At 37.7% G+C, this 15,847-nt stretch overlaps 4 protein-coding genes across 6 annotated transcripts; 1 reads left to right on the forward strand and 3 right to left on the reverse strand.

Moving 5' to 3' along the window:
• The first annotated feature begins 582 nt into the window (after nucleotides 1-582).
• LOC106316823 (probable WRKY transcription factor 16) lies at nucleotides 583-5,211 on the forward strand. The gene is made up of 4 exons (XM_013754688.1): nucleotides 583-1,113; nucleotides 3,234-4,260; nucleotides 4,457-4,750; nucleotides 4,835-5,211. The coding sequence occupies exons 1-4, from the start codon at nucleotides 650-652 to the stop codon at nucleotides 5,153-5,155; spliced, it is 2,106 nt and encodes a 701-aa protein (XP_013610142.1). The 5' UTR covers nucleotides 583-649; the 3' UTR covers nucleotides 5,156-5,211.
• Nucleotides 5,212-10,140: 4,929 nt separating this feature from the next.
• On the reverse strand, nucleotides 10,141-11,868 carry LOC106317998. Of its 3 annotated transcripts, none has more exons than XR_001265269.1 (4): nucleotides 11,683-11,868; nucleotides 11,375-11,566; nucleotides 10,670-11,260; nucleotides 10,141-10,596 (listed from the first exon to the last, which is right to left on the reverse strand). XR_001265269.1 is itself a non-coding variant. In XM_013755827.1 (3 exons), the coding sequence occupies exons 1-3, from the start codon at nucleotides 11,791-11,793 to the stop codon at nucleotides 11,030-11,032; spliced, it is 534 nt and encodes a 177-aa protein (XP_013611281.1). In that variant the 5' UTR covers nucleotides 11,794-11,868; the 3' UTR covers nucleotides 10,141-11,029. The 3 variants fall into 3 exon arrangements, 1 of the variants encoding a protein (XP_013611281.1); XR_001265268.1 differs by having other exon boundaries at nucleotides 10,141-10,438; nucleotides 10,512-11,260; XM_013755827.1 differs by having other exon boundaries at nucleotides 10,141-11,260.
• A 56-nt stretch (nucleotides 11,869-11,924) lies between these two features.
• On the reverse strand, nucleotides 11,925-14,122 carry LOC106314481. The gene is made up of 4 exons (XM_013752349.1): nucleotides 13,737-14,122; nucleotides 12,379-13,288; nucleotides 11,989-12,303; nucleotides 11,925-11,939 (listed from the first exon to the last, which is right to left on the reverse strand). Exons 2-4 carry the CDS (start codon nucleotides 13,285-13,287, stop codon nucleotides 11,925-11,927), a joined length of 1,239 nt encoding a protein of 412 aa, XP_013607803.1. The 5' UTR covers nucleotide 13,288; nucleotides 13,737-14,122.
• A 482-nt stretch (nucleotides 14,123-14,604) lies between these two features.
• LOC106315743 (NAC domain-containing protein 69-like) lies at nucleotides 14,605-15,768 on the reverse strand. Its single transcript, XM_013753560.1, has 3 exons — nucleotides 15,535-15,768; nucleotides 15,203-15,465; nucleotides 14,605-15,143 (listed from the first exon to the last, which is right to left on the reverse strand). The coding sequence occupies exons 1-3, from the start codon at nucleotides 15,686-15,688 to the stop codon at nucleotides 14,766-14,768; spliced, it is 795 nt and encodes a 264-aa protein (XP_013609014.1). The 5' UTR covers nucleotides 15,689-15,768; the 3' UTR covers nucleotides 14,605-14,765.
• Nucleotides 15,769-15,847: the final 79 nt, after the last annotated feature.

The raw sequence follows: 15,847 nt of genomic DNA on the forward strand, positions 1-15,847 counted from the left end.
AAGAAAATTCTAACATATAAGAAAAATATAACATATAAGGTGTCCTCATTTTTGTATTTTAAAGTCGTTTTAAAAAAAATATATAACATATAAGGTTTCCTCATTTTTGTAATTTAAAGTCATTTTAATAAATTCAAAATATAACATATAAGAAAAAATATATTTTTTTATTATATGGTTAATGTGATTTTTTAATTTTTTTTAATAATATAAATTTAAACAAAAATAAAGAAAGATGCAAAAATTGTTATCAAATCTTTATTATTCATAATCATTAATTGTCATATATATGTAAATCATATTAGGTAATTCTGTAGTTTTTATTTAAGGAAAGAATACACACTTCCTATATTTTAGGTTAATATAATGTTCACTAGTGTTATATAATTATGGAATAATGTGACACCATTAGATTAAACTATACATTATATTAGAAGCTCTAGAATTCTTTAAAATAAAATTTAGAAGGCATTTAGAGTGCCACCTAGGATTTAAGGTTTTTTTTAATTAATACAAAATTAATGTTCCAATTTTTCAAATGCTTCTCAATTAATACACAGGGGATATTAACTGTGACTTGCCTTCAAAAAGCATCTCCATCCACTCTGTTTAATTGTTAAAGAGAAAGACAGAAACACTCTTGGAATCAATGGCGACTTCGAGCTCCACAGTTCAGCATGACGTATTTATCGCTTTCAGCTCAAGGGACACACGGTACTCTTTCGTCAGCCACCTCTCGGCCGCTTTCCGGCGAAGTAAGATCAGTTTCTTCGTAGGCGATGCTCAGGAGGAGGCGGAGGCGGTGGCAGTGACGGAGGCTGCAATAGAAGGCTCTAAGGTTTTCGTGGTTGTCTTTTCCGAGAACTACGCGTTTTCCAGGCTCAGCTTAGACACGCTCGTGAAGATTATGGAGCGTAAACACAACGACGACGTGCCGGTGGTTCCAATCTTCTACGGTGACGTCACTTCAACAGTTGTCAAGTGCCAGACGAAACGATTCGGAGAAGCATTCTCCGAACACCGAAGTTTGTATTCCGACCAGATAACTAAATGGCAAAACTGTCTGATTGAAACGGCGAGCTTATCTGGTCATGAATCAATTTGTCAACCAGTGTAAGTTGTAGATTATTTACTCGCTAGTCTAGTCGCTGCTGTTATATTTTATCATATTTCTGAAACTCTGAATTTACTTTGGTTGACCATCTTGTCGTTTTTGTTGAACATGTATTTGAAAATATTTTGTACGCTGTTATCAGGAAAAAAAAATATTTTGTACGCTAGCCCTATTTTAACAAAGAAAAAAGAAAAAAAAATATATATTTTGTACGCTTTTCATGTTTGCATTCTATTTGTGTAGAACTACTATTATGTATTAGGCATATGCGTTCGGTGTACCGTTCGGTTTCGGTCCGGCTGATTCGGATTTTCGGATTTTCGGTGTTATGCTCAGAAGTACCATTCGAGTTTTACTAATTATCGGATCGGGTTCGGTACGGTTCATTCCGGGTTCGGTTCGGATCGGATGTAACCAATGTTTAAAATCGTCCAAAAATCTATTTTTTAAACATCAAAAATTGACAATTTTTTTTTTCAAAATATATAAATTGTTTACAAATCTAACTAAAATTAAGTTAAACTCTCTAAATTAACTAAAAAGTATTCAAAATAATAGATAAAACAAACTTAAAAAATATTTTGAATATTTTGAAGACTCTAAAATATCTAAATCATCTTAAAATATATAAAACACTAACATATTTAACTAATTTCGGATATCTTCGGATCCTAGTTTGGATTTCTGTTCGGTTCGGATTATAACCAAACACCAAAGTACTAAGCTCATAAGTCCCGTTCGGATATTTTTGTATAACAGTTCGGATTCGGTTTTGATTTTTCCGGTTCAGGTTTAGGTAGGTACTTCGGGTTGAGGTAAAAACGCCCAGACCTATACGTATAGTCTAGTCCATTGACTTTGTCATTTCTCATTACATGAAAGAAACATTGATAAATTTTAGTTTAGCTATTAATTTTTATCCTGCTAAGTTATTTTTTACGTATATACCGTTATACTTTTGGTAATTTTAGTTAACATTTTTATTCAATCTGATATTTAAATATTTGATGAAAGAAATAAGATTTATTTGAAGAAAAATGCTATGTTTTGGGGTGTTAAACTTTTATTTGTTTCTTTTGTTCTTTTGGGCTCAGTGGTGTTAATTTGTTCAGGGTAGAAATAGTAAAAAAAATAAATATTAAAGTTTCAAACGAGGTTTAAACAAATAAGATGTCACTTTTAGTTCCATTATTATGTACTTTTATGAGAAATCGATTACGGGCATGGTTTTCCCGCTGCCATCCGCAAACGCAGCTTTTGCGGTTGTTGGCGTTTTGCAATAATCACTTGAACTGCTCTAAACCACTTCAAACCATTATAAATTTCTTAAATTTAAAAGCTGGTTTTAACTAGCGTTTACGGTTACGGACGGCTGGGGAGGGTAATTTTTTCTCTAAAACGATATAAATACAAAAATAAAAATAAAAAATTTAAATTGAAATAATAGAAATACTAAAATATATCTTTTCTATTTAAATTTATACTATAAATTTTCAAAATAAAATTATTTTCTATAATTTTTAAAAAATTTAAAATATTATTTTAAAAATATTATTTTTATATTTATTATATATTATGATGTTTAATATTTTATAATTTTATAAAATGTAAATATTATTAATTTATTATTTAACCACTATTGTATTTGTTGGTTAATCAGTCATAAGTATCCCACAAACGCACAAATTTTTAACCGCACTACCAGTCGTACAAATCACTTAAGACCGTTTAAAACTGCAACTACCCGCATCCGTAAACTTCCGCAACCGCACACCAGTCATGCCCTATATCACTTTTTTAAAATAGGTGCAATCAAAAATACTCTTAACATCTAAGTTTAAGGTTTAGGTGACAAGATTAGGTTTATGAACTTTTATAAATGATTATAAAGTTTTTACAAATAATTAAAAAGAATAAGTTTAGTTTTTTTTTCTACATAAATTTAGTTGTTAGTAATAAAAGAACTAAAATATTATAGTTTGCTTTATTCATATACGCAATTGTTATTTGATTAGATGCCATTTTAGTGCTTCACCAAAGTAATTTACCTAAATAACTTCAAAATTAATCGAACTTTGAAAGGGTAAAAGATAATCTTTTCGAAATATAAATTTTGCAGTGAGTCGGAGTTAGTAAAAGAGATTGTCGCGGATGTGCGTGAGAAGCTGATTCCCACGGGTTTGGTAGGGTTCTACTCGAGGTTTGTCGAGATAGAAAACTTGCTATGGAAGCAATCTAAAGGCTATTGCCGTTTAGGGATCTGGGGAATGCCTGGCATAGGCAAAACAACCATTGCTCAAGCAGCCTTTGACCTATTGAGTCCAGACTTTGAAGTTCCTTGCTTTCTCAAAGACTTCCACGCATCATTTCACGAGAAAGGGTCTTACAAAATGCGAGAAGACCACAGGTACAAGGTTCCCAAGGGTCAAAAGGAGAGAGTTCTTGTTGTTCTTGATGATGTTCGCAATCCAATGGACGCCGAAGCTTTTCTTGGAGGATTTGACTGTTTCGGTCCAGGAAGTGTGGTGATCATTACATCCCGAGATAAACAAGTTCTTTCCCAGTGTCAAGTCGAGGATATATACACGGTTCCAGGTTTGAACGAGAGAGAGGCTCTACAGCTCTTCATCAGGTCCGCCTTCCGAGGAAGACAGCCAAGTGAAATTAATCTTGTGGATCTGTCTAAGAAGGTTATTGAGGATGCTAATGGGAATCCTAAAGCTCTCTGTCTCTATGGAACGGAGCTGAAAAAGAAGAGAAAAGATCAAATGGAAGAAGCTTTTCAGAAGATCAAAGGATGTCCACACGTGGAGATTATGGATTTGTTCAAAAGCAGCTACGATGCACTCAGTGAAACCGAGAGAAATATATTCCTGGACATTGCTTGTTTCTTTAAAGGAGAACCACGCGACCACGTCATGCGAATACTTGAAGGGTGTGCTTTCTTTCCACACGTTGGAGTTAACCGTCTCGCCGAGCTGTCTTTATTGACGATATCAGAAACAGAAAGAGTGGAGATGCACAGTTTGGTTCAAGAAGTTGGCCGCGAAATCGCCAACCGCGAAACAAAACTGATTTCAAGGCGCCGTAGGCTCTGGGAACCTTCAAGCATCATCAATTTATTACTAGAAGACAAAGAATCCAAGGTACTACTCTGATCACATTCTGATGATAACTTGATTTTTTTTTTCTGTAATGCTAGTTTATTATTAGAAAAAAAGTAATTACACAACCAACAATTCTACGTGTCTGATAACTTGATTTGGTGTGGTTTTTGTCGTTGTTGAATTTATTAGGTTCACAAAATCATTGCTTGTAATTTCGGTTTTTCTGATTTTTCAGGGAAACGTTATAGAAGGGATTTTTCTTGACACAACAAACTTGAACGTTGTTGTTAATCCTATGGCGTTTGAGAATATGTATATTCTGAGGCTGTTGAAGATTTATAGTTCAAGCCCTGAAGCTGTTCAAGAACTTCATTTGCCTAACAAACTTCACTATCTCCCTTATGAGCTCAGGTTACTTCACTGGGAAAAGTATCCGTTGAAATCCTTGCCTCAGGAGTTTGATCCTAGCCATCTTGTTGAACTTAATATGCCTTATAGTCGGCTTAAGAATCTCTGGGGAGGAACCAAGGTAAGGCTAAACTCCTTTCTTCTTTATTTATTTCTCTGACATTTAACTGATTTGTTGATTTTTTTTTTTTTTTTTTTTTTTCAGAGTCTAGGGAAGTTGAAAGTAATAATTCTTAGCCACTCTCAGCAACTAGTTGAAGTTGATGAACTCTCGGAAGCTTGTGGTCTTGAGAAAATCGATCTTCAAGGTTGCAGTAGCTTGAAGAGCATCCCACACACTGATCAACTAAAGAATCTTCAACTTCTGAACATCTCTGGTTGTACAAGAATCAAACGTACAGAGGTTGAAAAGAAGATAAAGGGATTGGATCAAGAAGGCGGCTTAAAAGAAACCAAATCTGAATCAATGATGTTCTCCACTTTAGCAGTAAAGCTTGAACCCGGGGATAACACAGAGACTTATTGAGTAATTAGAAAAAGAAATCTACTATGTTGAAGAAGACCCTTGAGCTGTTCAAAACATTCAAGATACGTCTGAAAATAGATGAGACATTTTCATCTGAAACTAGTTGAAACGTTGTTCAATATTTTTTATCAGTAGATACTCTAGATAGTATCGCTTTGCTCTGTGTTTATCTACCTCTGTTTCTTTTTCTTTTTTTTTTTTTTTGAAGTGAGGACAATCTACTTTTACTTGACGAAAAAAAAAAACTATTATTAACTAACATCCTCATCAAAATAACATGTCAATGTTTCTTCTAACTGATTCTGAAGAAATACATTATGAAGGAGGATTTAAGGATCGATTTCAAAGGCATGAAGATAAACAATAATAAAGAAGCCAGTAAAGGTTTTCTCAAACAAATTTCGTACTACAAGAAGTCTCCACCAGTCGAACGTCTTCTTAAAGATGCAAAATCAATTTTCTTGAAGGAAAGGTTTCCAGAAAGTAAGACTATTCTTGTTGTTATCGATGATGTGAGAAATGCTAGAGATGCAGAAGCTTTAATTATCTCGTGGACATTTAATCATCTTAACCTCCAGAAACAGACATGTTCTTGTACAGTGTAAAGTCAAGGAAGTCCTGAAATTATCATAATATGAATCTTCTCAGTTGTCTTGTCTTTGAGTATTGACGTGTGAGTTAAGTCCTACTATATTTGAGAGGACCTATAAACTTAGATTGCTAAAGGCTCCACTGTTCTCTCTGGAATCCAATGCAATCTGAGAGACTGCTCTCGACTACAAACTCTGCCTAGTCATGATTCATTTAGAATCTCTCTGGATGCTCAAATTTTGAGGAAATCCAGGATTACCCACCAAATCTAAAAGATCTGTATCTAGCTGGAACTGCCATAAGAGAAATAACATCTTCTTTAGGGAAGCTCACTATACTTGACTTGTTACAGTACATTTGGAGAATTGTAACCAGCTTTCTTCAGCTGCCACTGGGGATAAGTAAGTTGAAAGCTATGCTCACACTTAAGCTGTCTGGCTGCTCAAAACTGAAGAGCCTTCCAAATCTTGATGCAACCATTCTAAGCGGCTCAGGACATCTTAATACAGAGACAACAATGGAAGTACCTGCGGCAATAATGGTACAGGCAATAATGGTACATCATTCCACTATTCAAGATTCAAGGCCGGGTGAATGTGAAACCCCCTTAATAAACTTGCAGCACAAACCAGAGAATCCTGATTTGTGTTTGAACAACACTACCATACAAGAAAGAGCCTGTAGTGGAATTTGTATATCCACAAAAATGGCTAGATTCTTCCGCGAAACGTGAACACCAGCTACTCTTTTTATCTTAAAAATATATTAAAACGTGCAGAAACTCACATTCTTACGCGTATCTGAATTAGTTTAGTCTTTCTGTAACAGAAACTGCATTCAGCATCTGAAGGTTTGAAATCTTTTGTGGCAAAAAGGTTCTTCTGTTGTGATACAGCTAACTTGTTCCTTGAGAAAGACATTCTTGGGATTTGCTATGTCGGTTGTAGTTTCTTTTGGGGATGATTACTACTAGGAATGCTGCTGGTTTTAGTATTTGGTCCACATGGTGGCTGATCCCGAAATATTTTTTACCGGTTGTCATAAATGAATTATTTATTAATTTTAAATATATTTAAATAATAATTATTAAAATTAAAATTTTTATTAAATATTGATTACATATAATATTGGATTGTCAAATTGTTAACTAAAAAAATACAAATCTTCTCGTTAAAAAAACAAAATCTTCAATTTGGGCTTAGAAACCCACGTAAATATATAAAAACAATAACTAAAGTGAACTGTCCAATATTTGGGTCCAAATAAAAATGTAGAAAACATATTGGGCTTTTGGCCTGTAACAAAAAGAAACAAATAAAATCAGAAAAGGGTGCAAACTAAAAGTGTCGAACTCGGGTTGCGGATTTAGGGGGTGTCAAAGAAAGAGATTTTTACCATCTGCGCTATGATAGATCTTTGTACATGGCTTACAAATAAACATTTTATTATTTAAGGAGTGTCAGCTGACACCCTTACTCTCCATGTAGGTCCGCCTCTGGTCCACATGGAAAATGAGAACGAAGAGTGGCCCCTCTCATTTAGTAGAGAGGGTCTTTCATTTTTAGTCTCCTAAAAAAGCTCCAAAGATTCGAAAATATTACATTTTTGTCTTCTTTGATGCAATAATTCCTTCTGATGCCAGAGACCCTTATATGTTTGTTGAACAAGTTGAATTTGAATTCCGTACTGTTAGCCATTACGAGGTTTTAGATGATAAATGTGAGGTAAGAAGACGTAAAGTCTATGTGATTACTGATACAAGTCTAGTTAAAAAGAGATTTTCACCTATGGAGAGAGAGGAAGATTCGGAAAGATTAAGAAAATTACATTTTCCTAGAAAAATATTTTAAAGATATAATTTTAAAAGGGAGAATTGGCGAAGTAACACTAATGGGAGAAGAATTGAGAAACTAACCAAAGGAAAATCTGACAGTGCGGATGTGACAAGTTAGAGCAGTTTTGGACCCTTTTCTCCTTTGGTAGCGCGTATGCGTGAGAGTAGCTCACACAGTTATTTGCATTCTGTCCATACTGACCCCTACAAATGTACACCTATTTACTCTGCTCAGTCAAATCGGTAACCTAACACTTACATCAGTAATTAATTGAACTACGTTTCCCGCTTAAAACTTTGTGTGGCTATTAACACAGATATTTTTCATTTAAGGCATATATTCTATTCTGCAAGTTCAGCATAGAAGAGTTTCAGAAACATGGCAGCAGATGCAGACAACGGAGCACTTAATACGGAAACAAATGAAGTTGAGGTAAATCGATAACTTTCACCATAGTTTGCATTAAATGGATCTGATGGGAATCGGGTAGGGTTGTATATGTTGGTGTGCTTATATAAGTGAGAATAGCTTAGATCTGGTGGGGATGGTTTTGAAGCTTTCTGTACTACTCCATACAATAATAATAGAAAAGTATGAATCTATAATTTATGGTGCAAGAAGCTGAGGATTAAAGGTGGCGAACGCTTCAACAGCATACCTCTCACCCGCAGTACGGATACAACCTTCAGTAATGTGTTCGCAGAGGTGAAGCTTCTTTGTTGCATGAAGCTCGAGCAAGATGGAGTCTCGTTGGTGAAATACAATATAAATGGACAACATAAGCGGGCGGTTGAGTAGCTAGGCAAGACTTAGAGTGTAGGCAAGACATTATATTTTATTAAACGGTGCTTGTATAGTTTCGTAACCAACTATATTGCATCATAAGAATCTATAAATCGAGAATCACGTTGTTGAACTACCATTCGAAACAAAGTCACATAGTTTGGAAAAACAGAAACATAGGTTACGAGTCCAAACGTACAAACTTAGAAGCGAGGAAGAAATAGTTTGTTGCTAAGATGGGAACAGAAATGGATCAACGGTAGGAACAAATACAGAACATAACATCCAAATAATTTATGGTGCAAGAAGCTGAGGATTAAAGGTGGCGAACGCTTCAACAGCATACCTCTCACCCGCAGTACGGATACAACCTTCAGTAATGTGTTCGCAGAGGTGAAGCTTCTTTGTTGCATGAAGCTCGAGCAAGATGGAGTCTCGTTGGTGAAATACAATATAAATGGACAACATAAGCGGGCGGTTGAGTAGCTAGGCAAGACTTAGAGTGTAGGCAAGACATTATATTTTATTAAACGGTGCTTGTATAGTTTCGTAACCAACTATATTGCATCATAAGAATCTATAAATCGAGAATCACGTTGTTGAACTACCATTCGAAACAAAGTCACATAGTTTGGAAAAACAGAAACATAGGTTACGAGTCCAAACGTACAAACTTAGAAGCGAGGAAGAAATAGTTTGTTGCTAAGATGGGAACAGAAATGGATCAACGGTAGGAACAAATACAGAACATAACATCCAAATAATTTATGGTGCAAGAAGCTGAGGATTAAAGGTGGCGAACGCTTCAACAGCATACCTCTCACCCGCAGTACGGATACAACCTTCAGTAATGTGTTCGCAGAGGTGAAGCTTCTTTGTTGCATGAAGCTCGAGCAAGATGGAGTCTCGTTGGTGAAATACAATATAAATGGACAACATAAGCGGGCGGTTGAGTAGCTAGGCAAGACTTAGAGTGTAGGCAAGACATTATATTTTATTAAACGGTGCTTGTATAGTTTCGTAACCAACTATATTGCATCATAAGAATCTATAAATCGAGAATCACGTTGTTGAACTACCATTCGAAACAAAGTCACATAGTTTGGAAAAACAGAAACATAGGTTACGAGTCCAAACGTACAAACTTAGAAGCGAGGAAGAAATAGTTTGTTGCTAAGATGGGAACAGAAATGGATCAACGGTAGGAACAAATACAGAACATAACATCCAAATAATTTATGGTGCAAGAAGCTGAGGATTAAAGGTGGCGAACGCTTCAACAGCATACCTCTCACCCGCAGTACGGATACAACCTTCAGTAATGTGTTCGCAGAGGTGAAGCTTCTTTGTTGCATGAAGCTCGAGCAAGATGACTGACGCAACACATGATAAGCCTAGGTAAAGGAGGAAGTCTGTTAGCATTCAATAAATTTGGCCTGTAAAAAGTGACTAATGCAAGGGACGATGGTTAAGCGCAAGCATGTACTATACTACTCAGATGGTCAAGAAAAATAGTATGGAATAAAATCTGTACCATATCAGATTATGGACTTCAACATAAAATGAAACATTCTATGAAAATACTAGCGGAAGGTAGTAGGACCTAACCTGTAATTTCACATAGGAGATTGATGTCCAAACGCTCAACTGGCATACATTCTGTTAGTACTCCGGGCCTTGGATGTGGTCCACCATAGTGTTTCACCAGTTCCGGAAATATTACTGAGATTGGGTGTAATGTGTTCTCAACATTGGTCTCAGAGACACAAGCAGTGTTGCAGTCAAGGACATGTATGCACCACTGCTTTAAATCAATGGAAACACCAACCCAATGCTGGCCATCAATTTGGAAAGGGCAATATAGAACATCGATGTCAACACACCACCTACGAATGCTCGGAAGGGAGACACCACTGACGGTTGTGAAATTGAAAGCTGAACTGCAACCTGGATTCTGGGCCTGTCTGAACTCCCGAATAAGTGACCGTAAGAACACAGAGGGCAAGAATTCAAACCGGTGGCTGCCCTCTACCAAGTTGCGGTGGCGGATGAAGCTGACAACCATGTCAGCAGCCTGTTATAAATAGGTATGTCAGTCTGGGAACATATAACCAAAGATAGAGATACGTTCAGGCGGGGGAACAAACCTCAAAGTGAAGGGGGCGAGTTCCATGAAAAACATCCTTGAACACCACATTTGATATTGTGGCACCTTCCCCACCGTTGCAGTCACTATAAGAGAAATAATTCCTGATGAATATGGGCTATTGATAATCTCGTATATTGAACATGATGTGAGACTTACAATTGTGTTGCAGTTACATTCTGAAACGCCGCAACACGAAAAGCATTGAGGCCAACAAATGGTGAAAACCCTGACAAAAGTGTTCCTATCGGGTCATGTGTCGACGCCTGCGGAAGCTCAGCGTCCATTTGAACAATTTTCTCGACGGTTTGTTCTGTTTCAGCAATATTGAGCTTAGTTTTTTTCCCTCCATCAACGGGTGGCGTATATCTGTTCGCCCTTTTTCGCAGGCGGGTGCTCTTGCGTGGTATCGCGGGCAAACAAGTTGCAACGTCATCACCGTCTCCCTTAAACAAAGGAAAATGGTAATGTGAGTTTGGGGGGAACTACAACAAATAGTTGATGTAAGAAAATAGTGGATCATACTAATCCAACAAATACTACACTATAAGCACCGCAAATTATAAAATACCAGTTAACAAACAAACTTACGTCAGTCTCTTCAAGGTGCGTGAGTATCTGATTGGATGCTTCGCCAGCATGCTCAGACGGAACATCCACAGTTGTAGAGGACAGTATATGTCCTGTAGTGCTCACCTTCATCTTACGACGCAGCTGCGCTAACGAAATGTCCTCATCGTCACTTGCACTCTATTCCAAAAAATGTATGTTATACCCCGTTTAGTATACTATACCACGCCCATCATATAGTATAGGACCGGTTTAATTAAAATTTACTGTCTGACTATTCAACACCAACCCTACCTGGTCTCCAAACTGAATGTCCTTGCTCGTTGATTGAAAGCTCTTTGAAAGAGCAGTCAATGGTGGTGCTTGCGGGGGTGCGGGGACATCACCGTCTCCAGTTCCTCCAACAGTACTATGTAAGGCGGGTTGAACGGAACATGTAGCAACAAACGGCAAAGGTGGGGAAGACGGCCCAACATTATGTTGATCCTGGTTAGACAAGTGCAAATAGGCGTAAACAAATGAAGTATTTAGCTTTATTTGATGCATTATAAAGATAGTAAAGTAATTTCAATGTGCCATATTGAATAGAACACCGAACTAACCATAATCATGTGATTGCGTCCTGGTTGTGTCCCACTGGCCAAACCTCCATCGACATGTTCTCCAAAGGTTGAACGGAGAGGGGGTGGTGACGTTTCTGGAATGGCCTCCATTCGGCTTGGAGGACACCGTTGTCCGTCTTCTTCCGGTTCTGTGGAGAAATGTGGAGACCAGGATCTGTCATCCTTCGTGTACCGCAGTAACAGGTCTTTCAGTTGTTTAATTTCTTCAGACAATGAATTCTTCACGCCAGATAAAACTGTGTCGAAATGGGATTTCAAACTCCCAACCACTTGCAGCACACGTGCCTCAACATCTTCTGATGGGGCACCAGTAGAACCAGAGTGACCAACATGCGACTCAGGGACGGCTGTGTGGTATGGGGAGAAACTGTCTGGTTGAAAGTTGCTTCCACGCGCGTTTTCATCAACTAAACCAACGTCGTCTCCTACTTCCTGCAATCTCTTTGCGTCTACTGCCTTCACACCCCCTGACCAACTGTTGTGCTCAAAAGGAAATTTGTTGTTGATGAGTGCAACCATGTGGGTTACCGTGACATCAGTAACTTCATCTCTAAACCCATCTATACTATGATTAGGACATAGAATAGACGTCACAGTTGCCTGCAGCATAACGAATACAAGATAAGTTTTAAACCGTAAAAATACAACTATTGAAGTTTTCAATTATTACTATACCTGGCCTTCAACTTCCAAGTTCCTACTCGTCACAACATTTATTTTCAAACTCCGAGAACACACTTCTTCAACGATGTCTTCAATCTGGACATCTTCCTCAAGCAATACCCTATCAGCAGGGGATTCACAGATAATCTGTGGGCAGCAGCAAACTGTTACCAACACAATGGCATGTGCAAACCCTTGTATTGCTATTGTGTCGCTTGCATACTGCGCAGGTGACCGTCCCTTAACACTTCTGATCGTTAAAATAAAGGATTCTCGACCCCATGGATATTTTAGAAACCCATCCAGATCGGCCAACATCTCAACCACCTCTGCACTAATGTTTGTTGACCCACTGGTAGGGCATAAAATCCCTTCAACCAACAGCAAAAGTGCTAACCTCAATCTAGTTTCGTCGTCTTTGTACTTCTCCCGCATTGCCAGCCGTTTTATGATATCAGATGGAGTTATCTTATCATCACTGCCGAACAAAGATTTCCACACCGGTCCATCACAAGGGACAAGTTTCCCCTTTCCTTTGCCCTTCTTTTTAGGGTGGGCCACACGGCCTGTTGTAAGTGAGTTGGGCGGTGGGCAGTTACAGTTAAGGCCAGTAACTAACGCAAACTCCCCTATTCCATATCGAATTGGCTTCCCCGCAAGTAGCCACCACAGCTCATACTCTTTAGCCGTTACCAACTGACGGGACAATATTTGGTGACCAAACATGACAGAAAATGTATGATGGCCCATCTGTAGAAGTTGCCGAAATTGGGTCTCCACCAGCATCTCATTCTGCGCGTATGTGAGGCTGTCTTTGATAACTTGGATCCATCTTAGGTTGAAGTAGTTGTTGATACGCTTCCGACCCGTTGGTTCGAACCCCGTCTCAAATAGTCTCTCCGGTAAGCCTATCTCTTCCATCCTACATAGAAAAGCAACATGTTACGTTGGTTAGTCGTGGTTCCCTTTACCATTTACCTGGGAACTTTACTAAAGAAAGACTATATCCTACTCGGAAACTATACTACACAACTACTATATCATAGTCACAACCCCAAACATACGGATACCGTATTTTACCAGACCAATTTACTAACAATTACAAACAGCAAACAATCGGTCACATAACAACTCCATAACAATTTCCTTACTATAACACATAGTATAGAGTAAATTAGTTACTACACCATAAGCTTACATGATTCACAAGAACCACTCCATGGACGACATTACAGTACTAGTGCATGTCCAGATCCAACAAACATGAACTTATAGAAACGGTTTACAAAACATTCCACACCAACTGACCAAAATTTAAACAAAAAGTTCCCCTGTTCTGTAACCAAAACCTTATTTAGAAAGTAACTCACCTTCTTAGTCGGTGATTTCACGATGCAGCTGTGTCCAGTACTTGTTTGTGTCGCGCCCGTTCAGTCACCGCTGCCCTGTATGGTTGCGTCCGTCGTTCTCCAACACGTACCCACTTCACCAGCACCTCAGTGGTCGAGTTACAGTTTACAAAAGGCCATTGTTGATTATGCAACCCTCTGCTTTTATTTCTGTCGCTGAATTTAAACCCTAAAAATTTACCTCTTTCACTCCCGTTTTTTTTCTCTCCTTTTGTCTTTTTGTTTTCTCTAGAACATCATAGGTCTGCTACGTTTCCTATTCAATGCGCGTGGGGTAAATTGGTTCAAGGGTATTTTCGTCAAGCTGCTGCTGTAATATATATTATATCCTAGCCATGTATTTCTTATGGTTAGTCGGTGAATTTTAATTTTTTTTTTGGTTATTAGATGCAAAAACTCATTTTAAAATCAGTTAACCAATTATAAAAAAAAAACTGTAAAATCTAATTGGTTGAACAGTTTCCAATAAAGTTAAAGTTAACCTTAAAACCTCAAAACTTCTTTAAAATCTCAAAACTTCATGTAAATTGAAACAAAATAAACCTTCTAAAACATCATCTATATTGAAACGGAGGGAGTACTTGATTCATCAATGGATCCGATAGGTATAGGAGAAGTAATGAATCTACAATTTTGGAGTCAAGAAAAAGGAAACGAGAAGAGAGTTTCAGTGAAATTTTCCAAGTGTTGTATGCAACCTGAAGATCTCAGACACAAGAAAAATGTGTGATCTTTATACCTTCGACCAACACCAGAATGGGCAAACTCTAGTTCGCTGACGAGTTTCTTTTTCACGTCCGCAATGTAGCATCAATAAGTTCAAAACAACAGTAGAAGCTATGTGGACATTTCATATCAAGAGATTTTTTTATAAACATTATTTCACCTGAAAAGGAAATAACATAATATCTTTAAAATCCAAAATATGTTTTGAGATAATTTGATACAGGTAGGCACAAAAGTAACACACAAGACCGTCTTGGTTTGATGCTATGGTGCGGTGTCTGAGTTGAACTTCCCTTGTATTTCTACGGATGGAAGGTTTTGCAGAAGTCTGTACATCTTTGAAAAATTAGCTGCTCTTACGGTATTAGAATCAACGACCGGTGTTTGTACTGATGGAAGTTTCTGCTGTCGTTTTTTCATCTTTGTAAGAGATGTTGCTCCGACAGAATTCGAATCACCGACAAAAGAGTAACACAGATCACTCGAGTAATTACCAGCAGATGGGAAGTCTCCAACTAGACTACCAGCAGATGAGAAGTTTCCAATTTCAGTACCAGATGGGATGATTCCAACTTCATTATTTCCAGATGGGAAGTCTCTAGCTTCACCCTTATACAATATTTTGCAGAGAACATAGGTCCTCTAACAATGCAGCTGGTGAGACGCTAAGATTAAACAATCAGAAACTCTGAAATTGGTACCTGATCAGGAGGCAAGCAAGTAATGTGATACTCGTGCATAACCCACGGAGTCCAACCTCCACTGGAAGGCTTTCTTTCATGGTACACCAACGTCTTTACAATCCCGATCTCGCCGCCAATTCCTCCCTTATCCTTGATTTTCCTCTCAGGTCCAGTAAGTTTCCAGACCCCATTACTTGTAGTCCTCTTTCGCGTCTTATTCGTGTATTCATACGGGGAGAAGAAGTACCATACAAGATCATTCGATTTGATCTTCGATAAAGCTGCAAACAAAATCCCCCAAATCAGACAACACGATTGATTTCAAGGTGAACTGAGATTGAGAAACTTACAAGGCAGCAACTTTGGTTCGTAGCTATTGATGTTGATCTCGCTAATCGCTTCTTCAACGATCCATTCTTTACCCAGATTTTTGTTCTTCAAATAAAAGTTTATCAATTCCTCCTGCGTTGGACTAAACCTAAATCCCAACCGATTATTGTTCATCTGATCTGGAAACAAATAATCGACCTAATTTTCTAGGGCTCTGTTGCACAAACAAAAAGTTTCTCTTTTTATTTATTTCTTTTTAATATATAAGATACATATACAGGAGCCGCCGCATGGTCCGTCGGCTAAACCGTATGCCCATTTTTTTTGGGTCGA

The sequence above is a fragment of the Brassica oleracea genome, chromosome C9 (genome assembly GCF_000695525.1).
Source record: "Brassica oleracea var. oleracea cultivar TO1000 chromosome C9, BOL, whole genome shotgun sequence".
Classification (NCBI taxonomy): Eukaryota; Viridiplantae; Streptophyta; class Magnoliopsida; order Brassicales; family Brassicaceae; genus Brassica; species Brassica oleracea.